The following is a 20056-nucleotide window of genomic DNA, read 5'->3' on the forward strand; positions in this document are numbered from 1 at the left end:
TACTTTGCTCAAGCCTTTACTAATGGTCAGAAAGCAGGCCGTTGTGTAAAGCTGGTTGATGCTCGCTGTAATAGAGAGAGATGATGACTGTTCAGCTTATGTTGCTTAACCCTGCAGATGAGATGCTCAAAGTGGACCCTCAGCTGAGCGATGGACACTGTCTCCCTCACCTAGTTGCTCTTCCTTTGAACACACATATCATGTTGAAGAATGCAAGTTGTGGACCTAAATCAGATGTAATGCATGTAGATGTATAAATTAGAAAGAAATGAAACTGCTTTAAAATGTATTAGGTTTTACATATAAATGCGTGTTCTTAACAGATTTGTTTCAACTTGATATTTGCATAATAAATGGCATTAGAATGTTTAGTTTTAAACAGATAGCTATATTTCAATTTTTTCAAATTTAAGCTATATATATATATATATATATATATATATATATATATATATATATATATATATATATATATATATACATATAAGTATACTTCAATTTATTAAAGTTTATGCTAGTTAATACTACAGTGTGCTGTTGCATTCATTAACAAAGTTGTAGATACTGCAATATATACAGTATAATACAGTTTATTATAGTTAGTATGGTTCAAAAACGTACTATTATTTGCTATAAATACTATTACAACTTCTTATTTCATGTGGGTTGAATCGTATCTTTAGAACCATATAACATGATTGAAAGCAGCTCCTAGATAACTCATAACTGTTTCTTATATAAAAAACACACAAGAGAAGCACCCAGCACAGTCCTTAGCTTAGCTAACAGTATTGAACATATAGATAATTATTAAAAAATCATAACTTACCCTCTGATTGCTCGAGGCCTCCAACAACGTGAGCTGCCCTGTGTGCTGACAAACAGAAACGCCCCATCTCATTGGCTGGCTGTAGCCAATAAACTGGCTTTGCTGCTCTTTTACTGGTATGTACATTACAGTAGAATTAATGATATTTAACAAAAATCTTTTCAGAAAATAGTTGAAATAAACCCTAAATAATAAAATAATCGTGGCAAATGATTATTTTGCACCTCAGTCCTGTTGGCTGCTGGCATTGTTCATTGGTCAGGCTTCAGCCAATGAAACAGCTTTACACCAGCCCCGCCCCTCCCCCGCCCCGCGCTGCTCACGCCTCTGCATCTGCGAGTGCACAGATGAGTTCTGCTACAGAGATCGCGGGAGATGTGTAGCAAAAGTCAGAGCGCGGGAGATTTGTAGTTGTACTGACGAATCTGAGAGGTTGTGAGTGCCGACCTGTGGTTGTAGAGCAAAGATGCAGTCAAATTTGCCGTGCACACGTGTGTCTGTCACTTTGTATTTGTGAATGACATTTTACAAATACACAACTATTAATCTGCAACTTCCGATTCAAAACACAAGTGTGTTGATTGTTGTGTGTGTGTGCAAATCGAGGATTTCAGCTGTTCACATCAGAGCTGTAAGTGTACATTTCAACCTACACATACAAATATTATTATCACAAGTGCTCACATTTACATTTGCAAGCTCTCGAGTATTGCTACTGAATTACCTTCATAAAACCGGAGCACCCGGAGGAAACCCACACGAACACGGGGAGAACATACAAACTCCACACAAAAAAGCCCAGGCAGGGCTCGAACCAGCTACCTTCTTTCTGTGAGGCAGCAGCACTACCCACTGGAGCTCAAATACATCATAAATTGTTTTTTTCTTTGTCATGAAAACTTAGCTTAGCTAATTACCTAGACAACATAACTTGTCATACATCCGTCATAAACATGATTGTCATGTGTCACATTATAAATGTTATTACAGCGTCATTATTTTTTTAACCTCAACGACAGTGATGCAAATTAAATTTGTCATTAAAATGTAATTAAATATTAATTATGCTCTTATAACAGTTTGACAGATTAATGACACTTTTAAAGATAAGTTTTAATGACAAATTAATTTTGTTAAATAATCAGAAAAATATTCATGATACAATTTTAATAACATTAGGACATGTTTATGACAATTTATGTTGTCTTTGTAATATCAATTTAATTTATTCATTTTCTTTTTGGCTTAACAGTCCTTCCTTTTATTAATCAGGGGTCACCACAGTGGAATAAACCGCCAGGGGCTTGAACCAGCAACCATCTTGCTGTGGGGTGACAGCGTTACTCTCTGTGCCACTGTGTCACCCTAATATCAAGTTGTTATAACAAAGACATCTCAAACAATTAAATCTTTGCATTTAAATTGATGTATTTGAGCAATGACAGTAGTATTCGATAACATTTGTCATAAGCATGCATAAAACCTCATTCTTATTCATGACAAATGCCATGATTATGAAAGTGTCTTAATGAACACACCAAACTGGTGATTTCAAAGGTTCCTGGAAGTCAATGGCTACTTGTTTTCAACATTCTTTAAAATATCTTCCTTTGTGTTTAACAGATATAAGAAACTCTTAAATGTTTGTAACCACTTGAGGGTGAGTAAATATTCATTTTTTTAGGAGGGAAGAACTATCCCTTTAAATTGTTCAGCAACTACACTAAACTACCGTAAATGTTACTGCCCATTAAATTTACTAGAAAATCTGCACAGGATGTATGCAAGGAAACCGGTGTGGTTTATTAATGGGATGGCCTTGATGAAAATAAAAATGGAAAGACGGGAACGGAAGGACAAGTAATAGTTATTCTAAGGGTAGTTTGTGGATGAGAATAGCTGTCATAAAGTTATATGTGGATTATGGCTGTCAATGGCTTTTCGTTGAATCACACATTTCTCTTTTCTTTGATTCTATTGCAGTCTCTGCATGGTTTTTCCTGTTGAAGAGCTGCTCATAACGACGTCACAAGTTCCCTGGCAGTCTGTGTTTGTGGTTATTATTAGAGAGTCCAACTGTGTCCAGATGTCTTCCTTTAAAGTATCATCAAGGTAAATCATTGCAGGACCTGATGAGTTGGACCTGTGGCATGCAAACACACACAAATACATGCACACACAGGGACAGGAAATGGCTTTTGCCAAGCTGAAAGCACAGACCTTCATGATTATGTTAAAAGAATAATCAATCAACACTTACGATGGAAGTGAATGTGGACAATTTGTGAATGTCGTAATGCTCACTTTTTCAACACTGTAGCTGCAAGATGTAAACAATATGTGTGTTAACATGATTTTAGTGTGGAAAACATTAAGTACTAACTTTCAGTATTAATGGCCACGAGTGCATGCTGCTTATTTGCCCTGCATGCCTCTAAATAAAAATAATCTAGCTCCTGTTTATCTAACCAACCTCCTGTCTCGCTACAATCCAACCCACTCTTTAAGATCTCAAAACTCAGGACTTCTGATAGTACCCAGAATAGCAAAGTCTACTAAAGGAGGTTGAGCCTTCTCATTTATGGTTCTTAAACTGAGGCCAGCCTAAACAGCCGGCGGTGACCTCTCACATCTGCAGTTTCTCCACAATGGACGTCCAGTGTTCTCCAGCCTCAAATGCCTGCAGCTCTGCACAGAACGTTTGGCTAGAAGAGAAAAGCCCAACTGAGCCTGGTTTTATTCGAAGTCTCTTTTTCCTTCACTTTCGTCACTTGGTGAAGTTTTGTTCTTCTCCACTGTCGCCACTGGCTTGCTTGGTTTGGAACTTGTGGAGCTGCACATTGATGGATGTGCTTTTCAGTGTTTTGACTTTCAGCAGTGAAAAATAAACCACACTGAACTGAAATAAATTGCATTTCAACTCTAAAAAACTGGACTGGCACAGTTACTATTTATTTCTATGTTAAGCTACATTGTAAAAGCGCTATATAAAATAAATTGAATTAAATTGAATAACACCTGTCTCTGCTGGCCTGGTAAAAGGGGTTTCTTTTAATTTATGTATCTTCCTCTCTACCTTTATTCTGGGGTCTCTCCTACTTTCCTCTGATAAGCACACCACAGATGGATCCTGTTAGAGGAACGCAAGTCACTCGGGCAGCCACTTCACCTTCAAGATCTAGCCTTCAGCACCTTCACTTCCAGCACAATCACTAACACACGCTCACAGGACGCACATCAGTGCATCGCTTTTCCTGCCCGCGGTTCAGCTTCTCATGAACTGACACAAGTTCTTTTCCTGACAGCGACCTGATTGTTTCCTCCCTTTGACGCCTTTTGTTGGCTATTAAGAGCTCTGTGTTCATCTCTGCCTGGCCGTCCTAAGCATTTTCCCACACTCCGCTGCTGTTTGGAATTCCCTATTTAAGGAAAAAATAATATTATAAAAAAAAAATCTACGAAATCATAACACGCGTGCAATGTGGAAAATAACTGCTGCTTCCATCCATGCCTCTGCATCCGCCAGGCCATTGCTTTTTATGTTCCTCATCCGCAGCGGAGGGATATTTTTAACGATTACGTTAAGCATTCCCAAATGGCTAAGCTAAGTCTTATTATCATTAACGTATCTTTTTTATTGCTACCCAATCGGTCATAAGGAAATAAGTAAGTGTAGGTGTGGACAAAAAGACAATAGAGCTTTTCACACTTGGAAAAGTTAACCCTAGGTCATTCTCAACTTCCTGCTTCACATTGCTCATAATTTACCCGGGGTTAACAATTAATCCTGGGTGTTTTAATGCGCCGACGTTTCACACTGTACAGTCCTGAACACTGTTGCTATGTTTACACTAATCCAGATCCATTAAAAACATCTTTTTCTTTCCATCCTTTCCAAGATGGCCTTAACATCCTTAAGAAATGATAGGTTTTTTTAAGCCTCCTGAGTCTCTCAAGTGAATAAATTAGAAATTTAGGTGGAATGATGATGTGTGTTTAGATATGTGATGCATATTGAACAAATAGATTTCTATTTATATGTTTCAGGGTGTCTCTTTTAGAACACTGATATCTTCAATCATATTACTTTCAAGCAAATATCCTCACAGTTGCTGCCCTATAGAAAAACATGCAACCCAAGCTCATTCTGCAAACGTAGCCCCGCGGACATTTCTGGAGACCGCGATTTACGTGGCCGGAGGTACGTAAAGGCCGCGTTTGGTTTTTTTCGAGCGAACGCTGCGGGGCGGTGTGGCGCCGCTCCGCCCCTCCTCTTTGCGCTCGCCGGCCGATGGCTCGCCTCCGAGTGGAGGGCTTTCCCGATGCAATCAGTTTGTCCGCTTAGCTCACAGCATTGCGTCGGCGGAGTGGAGGCCCCGGAGCAGGAGCCGGAGCCGGCCGCGGTGGACGACGAGCGGGATCGAGTCCGGGGAACAGCAGGTTCCGGAAATCAGGTAAGACGAAAAATGGAATCCGAAAAATAAGGGCAAGAACGCGGTGGGATCCGAAAACGCGGTCGAAATCGAAGACGAGGGCTTTTGCTTTTTTTTTTTTTTTTTCGATCCGACGGCTTTTCGCGCGAGAACGGCACGGGCGCGAACGCCGTGCTCTCCAGAGAGGCGCCCGAGACGCGAAAAAGCGCACACAGCGGCCTCTTGCGGATCCGTGAAAACAAAAAAACGCTCGAATACGTACCTCCCGGGACGTAAATCGCGGTCCGCAGAAACGTCCGCGGGGCTAGGTTTCCACAATGAGCCCGGGTTGAAAACATGAGGGCACTTACTTTTAAGATTATTACTGGAGTTGCAATTGTAATTGAAAGTGTATTGGATACAGTATTAAGCAGTGAGATGTTATACTAGATAACTGTGAGAATTGTATCATTTCTGGTCTCTCAGTATCATTTCAGCAAATCTCTACTACATTCATGCTCTGTAATATAATATTTGTGTTTTCTGGTAATTGAGTGTAGACAGGTAGTTTTGTAAAAATGCTTTCAAAACCTAGTGTGAATGGAGAGTATTTTTAAATTAAAGCTAGATATGTTCATGTAGAAATATTTAAGATTAAAGCGATAGATCAGGGTTTCCCAAACTTTTCAGCCTGCAGCCCCTAAAGTAACAATGCCAGTGGCTCACATCCCCTATTGTAATGCTGGGAGTTACACATACAACTGAGGTAAGATCCACAATGCAGGTTTATTCGTGTCAGGAAAGCAATGGTCGAAACAGGGGCAAACGGGTATATTAAGGCAGTCCAGAATCGTAGTCAGTAAACAGGCTATAAGTCGTAAGGCAGGCGGCTAAACAGGAGAACAAGGCTAAACAAGGCTGGATCGAAACACGGGAATACAAGACAGGGTAAACGCGTTGTAATGTCATCTGAGATAAAAAGACTCTGCAAACTGCAAGGGTGAATGTGTGGCTTATGTAGTGAATGCAATCAGTCTCTGATAGTCCTCAGGTGTTGCGAGTGTAATCAGTCTAGATGAGTGAGCATGGGTGTCTGGGCGAAGTGCATGTATGAATATGTAGTCCAGGAAAAGGCGGAAGTGTAGTCCATGGTATTTGTGTGAGAACCAGCGATCTATGGAGAACGATCGCTGGTTAGCGTGACACCCATATTAATAGGTAGTAATAAATATAGAAACTTTGCACACAAGCCCACACATACCAATAGGCCAAGTCTGTTCGTCATTTAATTTTAGAGAAGGCCACTCCATGTTCAATTTTGGACTGTATTTATTTTTAATGTACATGAGTGCCGTAAAGTTTAACCTGGTGCCATAAAATCAATGTGCTGACACTGTTGCTGTGTCTTAAACATGACATTGCTGTGTCCTAAATAAAATCAATGTTCTGACGCTATTGCTGTATTTTAAATAAAACGTAATCACCCCAGCAGTCACAAGAAAATCGAAAGGCTGATGGCTTTTTTATTTGCATGTTGTTTTTTATATTTACTACTAAGGTGTTAACAATGTTACTATTAACTACTGTTTTGTTTTGTTTTATAGTAGGTTGTGGATAAAACATGGTAATTCTAATAGTTTCATAAAATGAATATGATTTTTTTTTAAAATCTACGCCCCCCTCATTAATTATGTTTTCAGTTTCATATTTGGGTGTATGCTCACTATAGGCAATACAAAAAACTACTGATAAATAGGTCGTATTGCCTGTAATGCGCATCATGATCTCTAGCAGAAGAAAAGATAAAGGGAAACAAAGCCATTTTAAAGTTTTTTGTGCACAAAATTGTTCATGGAGCTTTTTATGATCACAATTGATTTACGAAACATGGAATTTTTTGACAATTTCTTTTTTTTTTTTTTCCTTTTCTGTACTTTAACTGTTTCTGTCCATTGCTGTCTATGGAGGGAGAGGAAGTTCTGGAATTTCATCCAACATATCTTAATTTGTTTTGTGAAGAACAACAAAGGTGCCAACGGAATAGACCAACACAAGGGTCAGTAATTAATAACAAAATGTTGGTGTAAACTAATCCTTTAATGAATACGTTTACATGGACAATTTTAATTTGATTAGGACATTACTCTGATTAAGAGTCCACCATGTAAACAGTGGTGTTTGATTAATTTAATCTGATTAGGGTCATAATCTAACTAAACAGAAATCGAATTAAGACATGTGGAATATGCCGATTTTAGTCACATTATTGAAGTATAGTACATACATGTAAACACTGCAATCAAACTGTTACCCTCGTGTAGGACTTTCACCGCATTTTGCGACAGGATAGTCTATACACACAAGGCTGTTTGACTATTCTCTGCACCTACCGAGTCAGAAAGGACCACAGACACCTGAATCGCAAAACATACAGCATGCGGTATCAAATTCAATTAAAACAACAATCTTCCAGCAGTTCAAACTTGCATCCAATATCTCATTTGTCAAACTCCGGCGGAAATGTGAATAGTGTGGTGATGCAAAACTGAATGAAGAAAGGAGCATTCAAAAAGTAACTTATGTAAACACCTTCATCATAATATTGTCTTATTCAGATTAAAGCAAATAATTTGATTACAGATTTCCGTGTAAACGCTGTCAATGTCCATTAATGCACATGTGTGTTGTGTCATATTTCAGAGAAATAAAGGAGGTATTTAAACAATTATTTTAAAATAGCTGCACGATGACGCAGCAAGAAAGTCGCTAGTTCGGGCCTCGACAGGGTCAGTTGGTGTTTCTGTGTAGAGTTTGCATGTTCTCCCTGCATTCGTGCGGGTTTCCTCCGGGTGCTCCGGTTTCCCCCACAGTCCAAAGACATGCGGTACAGGTGAATTAGGTAGGCTAAATTGTCCGTAGTGTTTGAGTGTGAATTAGTGTGAGTGATTGTTTCCCAGAGATGGGTTTCGGCTGAAAGGACATCCGCTGCGTAAAAACGTGCTGGATAAGTTGGCGGTTCATTCCGCTGTGGCGACCCCAGATTAATAAAGGGACTAAGCCAAAAAGAAAATGAATGAATGAATGTGTTGCACATCCTCATCAAATAGTTGTGGTCAGGTCTATTGGCACCTTTGGTGATTATAAACAAAGTAAGGTGTGACAATAAATTAGCTGTTTTATCTGTATTAACTTTTACACAACAATTGAGCAATCACAACTAATAAAAAATTTACAAAAGTATCATTATGAAATAAATCTTTTTCTCCAGTACATGTTGGTACCTATTTTCCAGTATTTTTTGCAACTTTCTTTTTCCAAAATAACATTTCTGACTCTTTTTCTGTTAAGCTGATGGTTTTTCTATTTTTTTCTTATCCAACCTCTGCAAAAGATTTCACTCATTTTCTAAAGAGTTCAAGGTTGGTAGATCTTGGCAGAACCTTACTATTGTACTCAGTGACCCATTTTTGTGTTGATTTGGTTTGTTTTGATTCGCTGTCTTATTTAAAATTCAACCACAGCCTATGATAAAATTTCCAGGCAAGGCTGTCAGGTTTTAATTTTTTTATCTGTTGGTATTTGATTGAATGTGATGCCATGCAGGGCTTGACATTAACTTTTTTGATCACCAGTCACTGTGGCTAGCAGATTTCCAACATTACTAGCCACTGCATTTTCACTAGCCACACTTTTCTTGTTGGGAAAATATATTTTATATGCATAAATTTGACCTTGACATGCTAAAATTACTTGATTTAGGTATTGTGTTAAGTCCACATGCCTTCTCATTCATTTAACTTCTTGTATGAGCAAATGGGTTGTGGCGCAATGCAATCAGTTTTTATTTCATGACTTTTCAGGGCTCAAAATTAAGGATTTACCAAATTTATCACTGACCACACCAAATAAGTATTTCTAAGCCACAAATTTTTGATGTGTCAAAACAAGTAAAATATAGCTTTATAGGTTCACTTTTTTTTGTTTTCACTTTTAATTCAAAAACCTTTTCTTTAAAAAACATTACATTTAAAAAATAATTATTGTCATAAATCTAAAATATGCACAGTAATCTGTCCTGGCTAAAAGTCCCAGATCACCAGTTAACTACAAATAAACGGGGAGTAATCTTCCATTAAAGCAAACTTATTGTAAACAAAATATAATTAAATTATATTAACAAAAATAACTGTAAGCAAAAGAAAGCAGGTAAAACATACAGTGTTTGATAATGAGAGGATGTTCACGTGCACACGGTTAATATATAACCTGATCTAAAAAAATGAAAATGAAAGCATTGACCGCTGCTGCTTACAAAAGAACGTGTATTTTTTTTATTTTATCTTGAGCTCTTGAAAGCAGCAGGACTGTCTGTGGGTAAACGATCATTGCTCTTTGTCTAGTCTATTTCAGATCGCACCAGTTGCGCTTCTTCTAGGCAAAGTTGCTTTGCGTAAGTAAACGGGAGCGTGCGCGTCTTTTAACAGTTGCATACATCACATCACTTATTCGCACGAGTGATCATCCTTTCCTAGGGTATTTACCTTTTTTTGGCTGTTTTGCTCGCGAGAACAAATTTATTTTTGTCAGTCGTGCTGCTTCTTGATTCTAAGATCACATTTGCACGATTTTTGGGCCATGCTTATTGTCGAACCCTGCTTTCAAGAAAACTACACATTGTAGCAGATTTCCAACCACCCAAAGTGGCTAGTGGAGGTGTCTGTCTAACCCGCCAGAGTTAAAATCTACCTGCATTTGGCGGGTGTTAATGTAAAGCCCTAATGCCATGTATTTGAACAAGATACGAGTCCAGGTGGTCTGGTTGAAAAACAGACCCACAACATGAAAGATCTAGCAGTGCATTTAACTGTGGACATGGGGTACTTTCTTTATCCCTTTGTGCAAAGCTCTTAATTGTGTTTAATCTTACTATAGAACACTTCCTGTTTGAAGTTAGTAGTGTCTGGCATCTAAATATGCTGGAATGAGTTTTGGGATCAGAGCAGAAGCAGTGATGTAAGTGCTGTTTGGTTCGGATTTTTGACTAATTCTGCCATTCTTCAACTGTTATCCTCAGATTCAAACTATTCAAATTATCAAATAATACAGTATAGGGACTGTTTACAACTGGTCACTTCATGAATATTGTTTAATTGAATGGCTATGAGATCATAAAAATGTATCCAAACATATTTAAGTATATCTGATCAATCACAATAACTTCAGGTGGAATAAGGCGCAAGACGTGTATGGTGTGATTTGTTGCTATTTTCAGTTCAGCACCACAGCAATTTTTTTAATGTTTTGTACCGCGTTATTAAAAAAATCCATTTGTGCCACTTTGTGAAAATATAAAAACCACTAGCTCCATGCCTCATTTCAGGGGCCTTTTTAGTTTATTTATCGCAATTTGCATTTTTATTATATGTTATTATTATTATTCGTAGTATTATTTATTATATGCATATTTATTTTTGTTTTAATAAAAACAAGTTTACTTTCGTCCACCTGTCAAGTTTTTGAGATGAATGCATCCCCATATAGGGCATAAGAATAGGACGTGTTTGAATATAGCTCAGTTTTTTGACCACACTTCAGGAGTAAAGGAGTAAAGTAAAGAGTAAAAGCAAAATAAAGAGAAAGTAAAGAGGCTCATTCTTTATCCTCATGCTGCAAATAGTCTGTTTAACTGTTTTCTCGATAGTGAAGCATTTAGTTTTTCCACTTACAAAGTCCGCCATGTAAATAGCAAATGCTCCACGGCACAATGCAACTGACTCTTAATGGGAATGGGAGAGGAGACTCTGATTGGTTTAATGCATGTTATTCTCAAAACACATCCATAACTCATTAAGAGCATAAGCTCAACCTTGTTAGACCATGCGCCGTGGCGCAGAGTGTATTATTTAGATATGTTCTTAATGCTTTTGTGCAATGCACTTTAGACTTTAGACTCATTAAAACATAGCCCCAGGTGGTAGTCTGGGACACATTACAGACAAAACTGTTGAAAACCACATGTACATTTTACTCTTTCAAAACTGTAAAACAAATAATAAAAAAAAAAAACCATGTGAGAACATGCTATTTGCTATATGATACAGTCAAATATAACAATGCTATTATGCAATAAGCAATGCAACACCACAAACGACAGTTCCCCTTCGGTTGGGGAACTTCAGTGCCATAGAGTGGATAGATTGAAATCCACGAATGGGAGGATTCGGATCAGAAGCCGCTTGTCTGGAGAGTATTGAACGGGCCAATGAATGAAAATGAATTGGCAGCGCAAGCTTGCGCAGGTGTGCTGCATCGCCAATTATCCCAGCATATAAGCACACCTGGAGCGAGCAAACGCCATCCTTTTCGCTTTAAATCCTTTCTGAGTGAGTCGATGAGGGTTCCTCTTGCTGTTCAGCATTTCAGAGCGAACGAGTGTCTTCCGGTCCAGAGTGGGTTTTCGCGGCGGCAGATGGTCGAGCTGGGTTTCTCCCTTGCCTGCGGTTCTTTGGGTCCGGTCCTCCAGAGCGGTGCGTATTGTTGCAACTTTCCTAAAAGAGCAACACAGTCGTGCAGCACGTCCTTTTCAGGATGGCGCTCCGACTGTGCGTTTCTGGATGCGGGGGTTTCCTGGCTCCGGATGATGGACACGATCACTGCATTGCATGTTTGGAGGTCCAGCATGTTAATGCAGTGCTCGCGGGTGGTTCATGTCGTCATTGCGATGCCATGACCGTTGCACAGCTAAGATCGCGGCTAACTTTCGTAAGAGAGCGAGCCACCCCAGTTGCCTCCTGTTCTAAAAAAGCAGCGGGCGCTCGGGCAGATCTGAGGGTTCCAGTGAGAGATAATCCACCGCCCACGGGCTCGCGGACCTCTCGCTCCTCACGGCGCTCCATCCAAGCTTCGGGTAGTGGGAGTGATCGGTCTAACCAGATCGTAGCTCTCACGCTCGCTGACACCGGAGATCAGATGTCCTCCGCAGCATCGGAGGGTGGGCTTTCACTGTCCGACGAAGATCTGGACCCGCTTGCCCCCTCCGGGCAGGTGAGCGCCGTCAAATCGGATCCTGAAGCGGACATGTTAGCCGTGCTTTCCCTGGCTGCTTCGGCCGTGGGGTTGGAGCTGGTTTATCCCCCAGCTCCGCGGCCGGACCGACTAGATGGTTGCTACATAGAGGACCAGAAGGCGAAGCCTTCGAAGCCTCTTGTCCCCTTCTTCTCGGAAGTGCACAGTAGGCTCACGCAGTCTTGGAGGGCACCTTTCTCTGCCCGTGCTGCGTGTCCCTCCACCCTCACCGCCTGTTCGGCGACACCGTCGGTGAATTCACCCAGGAATTCAAGGCGGTGAAAGAGCAGTCGGATGCGATGGGCAATGTCATCTATCGGCGTGGCCGTAAGCCCGCTTCGCCCGCCGAGCCATCCACCTCCGCTTCTCCTCGCCGAGGGCGCCCGCCAACGAGTGCTGCCCCGCCCCCGACTGCGCCTCCGGCCAAGTGGGCACGGCGTACACCTCGAAAGCAGGCAGCCCTCCCTGCCCAGGGCGCCGTTAAGTCCAGCAAACGGACCGCGAAGCGTCCCTGAGACAGGCCATCCGGAAAAGAGGAAACTTGCTCTTTCCCCGCTGGAGGGCGGGGCCCCGATTACAACGGTACTTTTCAGTGCCACCAAAACATCATCAAAGAGCACTTTTCCCCTTCCCCGGATGTGACAGCACGAATTCTGCCAGTCCGGGACGCGCTGCCTTCCGGCTCCCAGATTCTACGTGCTTCGCCAGTGGCTCACGAGCGCTGGGGGGACAGTCTCCCTTCCCTCAGCCCTCCAGCCCCCTCTCCGGAGTCAGGGTGCGGAGCCAGAGCGAATCGCTCTTCTCCAGCTCTTCCGCGGGACCCTCGTGCTTCCCGGATCAGCACACCCACTCCGTGCTGCCCCACCGCTGGTACGTCAGCGATTGTAGCGATGACTCCATTAGCGAGGGCTCTGCCTGCCTGGTTAGCGCGGGCCAGCCCCTCGCGGTGGCTCATACGCACAATCAGACTCAGTTCGCGAAACGGCCCCCCAAGTTCACGGGCGTGTATTTCTCCAGGGTCAACCCCCTGTCCGCCCCTGTCTTGCGAGAGGAGATTGCTGCCCTCCTGGCGAAGGGTGCAATCGAGCCAGTTCCTCCAGCCGAGATGGAGAGTGGGTTTTACAGCCCATACTTCATCGTACCCAAAAAGAGCGGTGGGTCACGACCAATCCTAGATCTGCGCGTTTTGAACTGCTGTCTGCATAAGCTGCCGTTCAGAATGCTCACGCAGAGGCGCATTCTACAATGCGTTCGTCCTCGGGATTAATTTGCAGCCATAGACCTGAAGGAAGCGTATTTCCATGTCTCCATTCTTCCACGCCACCGCCAATTTCTGCACCAAACTTGCGGAGAGTGCCTTAGTGCCCCTTCGGCTTGCGGGCATCCGCATACTCAATTATCTCGTCGACTGGCTGATTTTAGCCCACTCACGGGAGCAATTGATTGTGCACAGGGACAAGGTGCTTCGGCATCTCCGCCTACTGGGGCTTCAGGTCAACCGAGAAAAGAGCAAACTTGCCCCCGTGCAGAGGATCTCTTTTTCTCGGGATGGAGCTGGACTCGATCACCATGGTAGTGCACCTCTCCGAGGAATGCACTCGCCTGTTGCTGAACTTGCTGAAGGGAGCTCGACAGCAAACTAGTGGTCCCACTGAAGTTCTTTCAGAGGCTCCTGGGGCATATGGCATCCGCAGCCGTCGTCACGCCGCTCGGATTGCTCCATATGAGACCACTTCAGCACTGGCTTCATGATCGGGTCCCAAGACGCGCATGGCACGCGGGCACACACCGGGTCTCTGTTACTGCGCTGTGTCGCCGCGCCCTCAGCCCTTGGAACGACCCCTCGTTCCTACAGGCCGCTGTGCCTCTAGGACAGGCGTCCAGCCATGTTGTTGTTTCAACAGATGCTTCCAACACGGGTTGGAGGGCCGTGTGTCGCGGGCATGCGGCTGTGGGCCTGTGGAAAGGCACCCAGCTGCATTGGCATATCAATCGCCTAGAGCTGTTGGCAGTGTTCCTCGCTCTCCACCGCTTTTTACCGGTGCTGGAGCGGCAACACGTGCTGGTCAGGACGGACAGTGCGGCGGCGGCGCGTATATCAACCGCTTGGGGGGTATGCGCTCTTGCCGCATGTCTCAGCTCGCCCGCCGTCTGCTCCTCTGGAGTCACCCGCGGCTGAAATCGTGGCGCGCCATTCACGTTCCAGTCACGCTCAATCGTGCAGCCGATGCGCTCTCACCACAGCTGTTATGCCCTGGAGAATGAAGACTCCACCCCGAGTCTGTTCAGCTGATATGGGCGCGATTCGGGGAGGCCCAGATCGATCTGTTTGCTTCCCCCGAGAACGCTCATTGCCAGTTGTTTTTTTCCCTGACCGAGGGCTCTCTCGGCACGGATGCACTGGCCCACAGCTGGCCTCGTGGCATGCGCAAGTATGCGTTTCCCCCAGTGAGCCTGCTCGCGCAGTTATTGTGCAAGGTCAGGGAGGACGAGGAACAGATTCTGCTAGTTGCGCCCCTTTGGCCCAACCGGACCTGGATATCAGAGCATACCCTCATCATCTGGTTCCTTAGGGGTGCTAGACGAATTAATCCATCTCGCCCCCCTCTCATGCCCTCTTGGGATCTCGCCCTCGTTCTCACGAGTTTGCGAGCTGATCCCTTTGAGCCACTCGAATCAGTATCTCTAAGATTTCTGTCCCTGAAGACAGCTTTGCTGGTTGCGTTGGCCTCCTTCAAGAGGGTCGGGGACCTGGGGGCATTTTCGGTCAGTGACTCGTGCCTGGAATTCGAGCCGGATTACTCTCACGTCATCCTGAGGCCCTGCCCGGGTTATGTGCCCAAGGTTCCTACCACCCCCTTTAGAGATCAGGTAGTGAGCCTGCAAGCACTGCCCCTCGAGGAGGCAGACCCAGCCCTTTCTTTACTTTGTCCAGTTCGCGCTCTGCGCATTTATGTGGACCGTACTCAGAATTTTAGATCATCTGAGCAGCTCTTTGTCTGTTATGGTGGTCGGCAGCAGGGAAGTGCCGTATCGAAACAAAGATTATCCCACTGGATTGTGAATGCCATTTCACTTGCTTATTCGAGTCAAGGTCAGCCGTGTCCCCCCGGGAGTGCGTGCACACTCGACTCATTTGCATCCTCTTGGGCGCATGCACGTGGCGACTCTCTAACAGACATCTGTAGAGCTGCGGGCTGGGCGACACCCAACACATTTGCAAGGTTTTACAATCTGCGAGTGGAGCCGGTTTCCTCAAGGGTATTAGGTAACCATTTGGTGATTGAGGAAACAACTCGGTAGGGTGTTGAGACACGCTTGCTGCGCCATTTTCCCTAACACGGAGGTACGTGTGCCTTTTTATCTGTCAGTAAAGTTCCCTGTCAGGTAAGCCCTGCAGATTCCTCTGTGGCCCCCAGCACTGACTCAGCAGAGGAGTCACTTGCTGGCCCACTACGTTGTAGGTCTGCCCGCTGGTCAGCCCGCGTTTTGGTTATAGGTGCCTGCTATGCGTGATCCCCACTAGGCGATCCCATATGCTTATTCCGCCACGGTTAAGTCCCCCCCCCCCTGGGCGGACCCGTGTCTTCCCTCTCCGCTAACCACTCTTTTGCTATGCATACTCCCCCTTTTTTAGGGCTAGTCCATATGTAATTCTGCCATCTATCCCCCCTTGGGTAACGGATGGCCTCCGCAGCTTCCTCCCTATCGGGATTGCACGCTTCCCAACGTACTGTCGTATTTTCCTAGAATTATCTAGATGCTCACGACTTCCCAAAAAATATATCTAAATCCGTAAGACTTCTGTTGAAGTAGGATAAATTAGGGCCAGGGACACATTGGAGAACCGCGCCTCCCATGATGTGGGTGCGTCACGCTTGCTTGACTATCCCCTCATCGGGGGCGTTGGTAAGGTGCAGTCATTATGGCGCTTTCCATACTTCTCCCATTTGTGGATTCCAATCAATCCACTCTATGGCACTGAAGTTCCCCAACCGAAGGGGAACGTTCGAGGTTACAGAAGAAACCCTTCGTTCCCCGAGGAGGGGAACGGAAGTGCCATACTCCGTCGCCATAATGACTGTCCCTTAGCTGTTTGAAAGTCTCTTCAGCTTAAAAGGATGGGGTTTGCTCACTTCAGGTGTGCTTATATGCTGGGATAATTGGCGATGCAGCACACCTGCGCAAGCTTGCGCTGCCAATTCATTTTCATTCATTGGCCCGTTCAATATTCTCCAGACAAGCGGCTTCTGATCCGAATCCTCCCATTCGTGGATTTCAATCAATCCACTCTATGGCACTTCCGTTCCCCACCTCGGCGAACGAAGGGTTACTTCTGTAACCTCGAACGTTTGATGTTATACTGTATTTAATTTTTTTTCCAGCCATTTATTCATTCATTAATTTTCTTTACGGCTTAGTCCCTTTATTAATCAGAATTCAACAAAGTGGAATGAACCACCAACTAATCCAGCATATGTTTTAAGCAGCGGATGCCCTTCCAGCTGCAACCCATCACTGTCCAAACACACTCATTCACACTCATACACTACTGACAATTTAGCTTATACCCAATTCACCTATAGTGCATGTCTTTGGTCTATGGGGAAAACTGGAGCACCTGGAAGAAACCCACGTGACCAGTGACCTTCTTGCTGTAAGGGGACATCGCTACCCACTATGCCACCGCATTGCCACTTTTTTCCAGTCAGTAAATGCTAATTTATATATAAATAGTGTTAATGTTTTTTTTTTCTATATATATTTTTATTAAATTTTTGCTTTTATATACATATAAACAAGTAACATAAATAAATAAAATAACATCTTTGCAAAATAATGATGATTCAATGACAACAACAGTTAAACAAATAACAAAAAAAAAAAACAAATGTGCCTATATGCATACATGGGAGTTCAGTAGGTCTGGAAAATTTAAAGAATATTGAAGTATTAATAGTAAGTGTGAAACAATCAATAAAACCAACCATGACATTCTTAAATAAATCCTCTTGTCAGGATTGAAGCAATATCAAAACCAATATATGCCAGGAAAGGTTCCTAGATTTTCTGAAAAACTCCACTTTTATTATGTACAATACAGGTCAGATAATCTAACGACACGTATTCAAGAATAGTTCGGTGCCACATCCTAACAGAGGGAGCCTTCTCCGAGATCCATTTTAAAAGTATACATTTTCTTGCATTAAAAAGAAGGAAATTGAAAAGCCTCATTTTGTACTTATCAAGACTTACAGGAGGGGACATTCCTAACAAAAAAGATGCTGGATCTGGAACCACAGAAACACCCAAAACTTTACTCACTTCTTCGGAAACCCCCAACCAGAACCTCTGTATTTTGTTACAAAACCAGAAACAGTGGGTAAGGTTACCTATTTCTGTCTTGCACTTGGGACAGAGTGGAGAGAAATCAGCTCTAAATTTAATAGTGTTAATGTTGAATTTATACAAAAAGGCAGCTTTAACAACAGACATTACACACCTGTAAAATCTCTGTTAATATAGAAGAAAATAATAGAAAGATATAGCATTTCTTTAGTTGACAAAGGCACATCATTTTCTTTTGTTTTTCTTAACGTTAACCATTAACAATTTTGTACCTGGACAACTAGTACAAAGCATTGCTAACAGGGTTTTATAACCTTTCTCACCCCACTTTTAAATTAAAAGCGTGAAACTTTTCTTTATCTGGAGTTCAAAAATGCCATAACCTGGGTTAGGCACAATATGAAAAGCCCTGATAAAGAAATGAATGAGAGTGGCTTTTATGAGGTGTTTTATGTGGTGATCTGTGTTCTTACCCGCTTTGAGATCTGAATGTCCATCATGAAGAAATGCACATGTTTCTCTCCTTTGTTAAGTGCCAATTTCTTAGTCATGACTGCTACCAACATAGCAGTACAAGCCACACCCTGACAACAAACACACAGACATGAGCATGGTTACCATCTGTCTCATTATCCCAAACATATACTCAGAAATAAAGCATCCAGAGTTGATGATATGCAGACAGCACACACAATAATTCGCAACATTTGCATAAATTACCAATTGCATTCTATACATACAGTATATACAGTTGAAGTCAGAATTATCAGCCCCCATGTTTATTTTTTCCCCAATTTCTGTTTAACAGAGTGAAGATTTTTTTCAACACATTTAAAAACATAATAGTTTTAATAACTCATTTCTAAAAACTGATTTATTTTACCTTTGCCATGATAGGCAAGTTAGGGTAATTAGGCAAGTTATTGTATAACAATGGTTTGTTCAGTAGACTATTGAAAAAAAATAGCTTAAAGGGGTTAATAATTTTGTTCCTAAAATGGCTTTTAAAAAATGTAAAACTGCTTTTATAAATAAAACAAATAAGACTTTCTTCAGAAGAAAAAATATGATCAGACATACTTTGAAAAATTCTTTGCTCTGTTAAACATTATTTGTGAAATATTAAAAAAAGAAAACAAAACCAAAGGGGGGCTAATAATTCTGACTTCAACTGTATTTGATATGTGACAGTATTTTTTAAATGTAATACCTAATTGTATTTAGGTACTTTTTAATGTAGCGTGGAAAACTTTTTCAAAACAATAAAAACAATTAAAATGCAATAGAAATAAGCATTCCATGAAAGACCACTGACAAAAAGTCTTTCTGATGAATGTTCCATGTAATTGACTAAACAGTTCATTTACCTGAGCTCCTTAATTTGTTGAATTTGAGAGAAAAAAAATGATTTAGAGATAAGGAAAGGGAGACAAAGAGAGAGAGAAGGAGATGGTTAGTTGTTCTGGAGAGAAAGAACACGTTAGCAAGCAGTGGTTTAATCAGTTTGTTTTAAGATTGCTTCATGTTATGGACTAAACATGCCGAAAACACCTCAAAGGCCTGGAGTTTTTCCCGTATAGCTGATTATTCACAGCAGTCAAGGAAAATGAAGTGTAATCACAGAAATCCCCTTTAGTCAATCATTGCAGTAAGCCAGAATTAATCAATTCAAAGGGCAAAATCTTTAATACCACCATAATTTTTCACAAGAGTTTCTCCCTAAATGATCTCTTATTCCGCTGGCAGACAGTGTGAATTCCACTGTGTTATAATATAATATATGGAGATACGCATTCATCTTTTGAACAGTACACACCCCATAAAGGGACTTTTCTGGAAATCATATTAGACACAGAAAGCAACACTGCTAAAGAAATATATCAGTGAAATCAATCAGTACATTAAAACTAAGATTACTTGATAAAAGGTATACAGCATAATCAAGAAATGTTTTCAAAGAATATCTTGGTTTTTCCTTCAAATATTTTTTCTCTTTTTATTTCTTGAAAAAATATTTGAAGGAAAAATTTCAAGATATTCTTTGAAAACATTTCTCGATTATGCTTTATAGTATAAAAAATATTAATATTAAACAAGCGGTTTCTTATTTTTCAAATAAAATCAAATAAATCAAATCATAGATATATACACTAGATATCGCATACGGACCCTAAGCATGTGCCAATACCACCGCAAATCTCATTCAACCACACTAGTCAAGACTAAAGCCAATCTGAAGATGCTGGACATTTGCGCTGCGTATGGGTGTAGTAATGAGCAAACAAAGAAAACAAAGCATAAGGGCATAACATTTGATGGGTAAGATTGAATTTTTACATTTTTTTTTACATTACATTTTTGTGTTACAGTCTTTGCGCTAAAGTCACTTACTGCATTGAAC

The 20056-nt window shown here is 42.0% G+C and overlaps 1 protein-coding gene and 1 long non-coding RNA gene across 9 annotated transcripts in view; one reads left to right on the forward strand and one right to left on the reverse strand.

The window, feature by feature from the left end:
• Nucleotides 1-20056, reverse strand: part of kcnn4 (potassium intermediate/small conductance calcium-activated channel, subfamily N, member 4) — a 75809-nt gene that overhangs the window by 20401 nt on the left and 35352 nt on the right. For 4 of the 8 annotated variants that reach the window (XR_012391640.1, XR_012391642.1, XR_012391641.1 and 1 more), the window contains 3 exons: nucleotides 18129-18239; nucleotides 3090-3149; nucleotides 2785-2972 (listed from right to left, as the gene is read on the reverse strand). Coding sequence is in view for 4 of the 8 variants with exons in the window: in XM_073925407.1 (XP_073781508.1) it covers nucleotides 18129-18239 (111 nt within the window). In the remaining 4 variants the exon portion in view is untranslated. The remainder of the gene's footprint in view (nucleotides 1-2784; nucleotides 2973-3089; nucleotides 3150-18128; nucleotides 18240-20056) is intronic. The other 4 variants (XM_073925407.1, XM_073925408.1, XM_073925409.1 and 1 more) reach the window with 1 other exon arrangement.
• LOC141378062 (uncharacterized) overlaps nucleotides 1-20056 on the forward strand; it is a 40993-nt gene that overhangs the window by 14670 nt on the left and 6267 nt on the right. The window contains exon 2 of the long non-coding RNA XR_012391649.1: nucleotides 2813-2941. This is a non-coding gene — a long non-coding RNA (uncharacterized lncRNA). The remainder of the gene's footprint in view (nucleotides 1-2812; nucleotides 2942-20056) is intronic.

The sequence above is a fragment of the Danio rerio genome, chromosome 16 (genome assembly GCF_049306965.1).
Source record: "Danio rerio strain Tuebingen ecotype United States chromosome 16, GRCz12tu, whole genome shotgun sequence".
Lineage (NCBI taxonomy): Eukaryota > Metazoa > Chordata > Actinopteri > Cypriniformes > Danionidae > Danio > Danio rerio.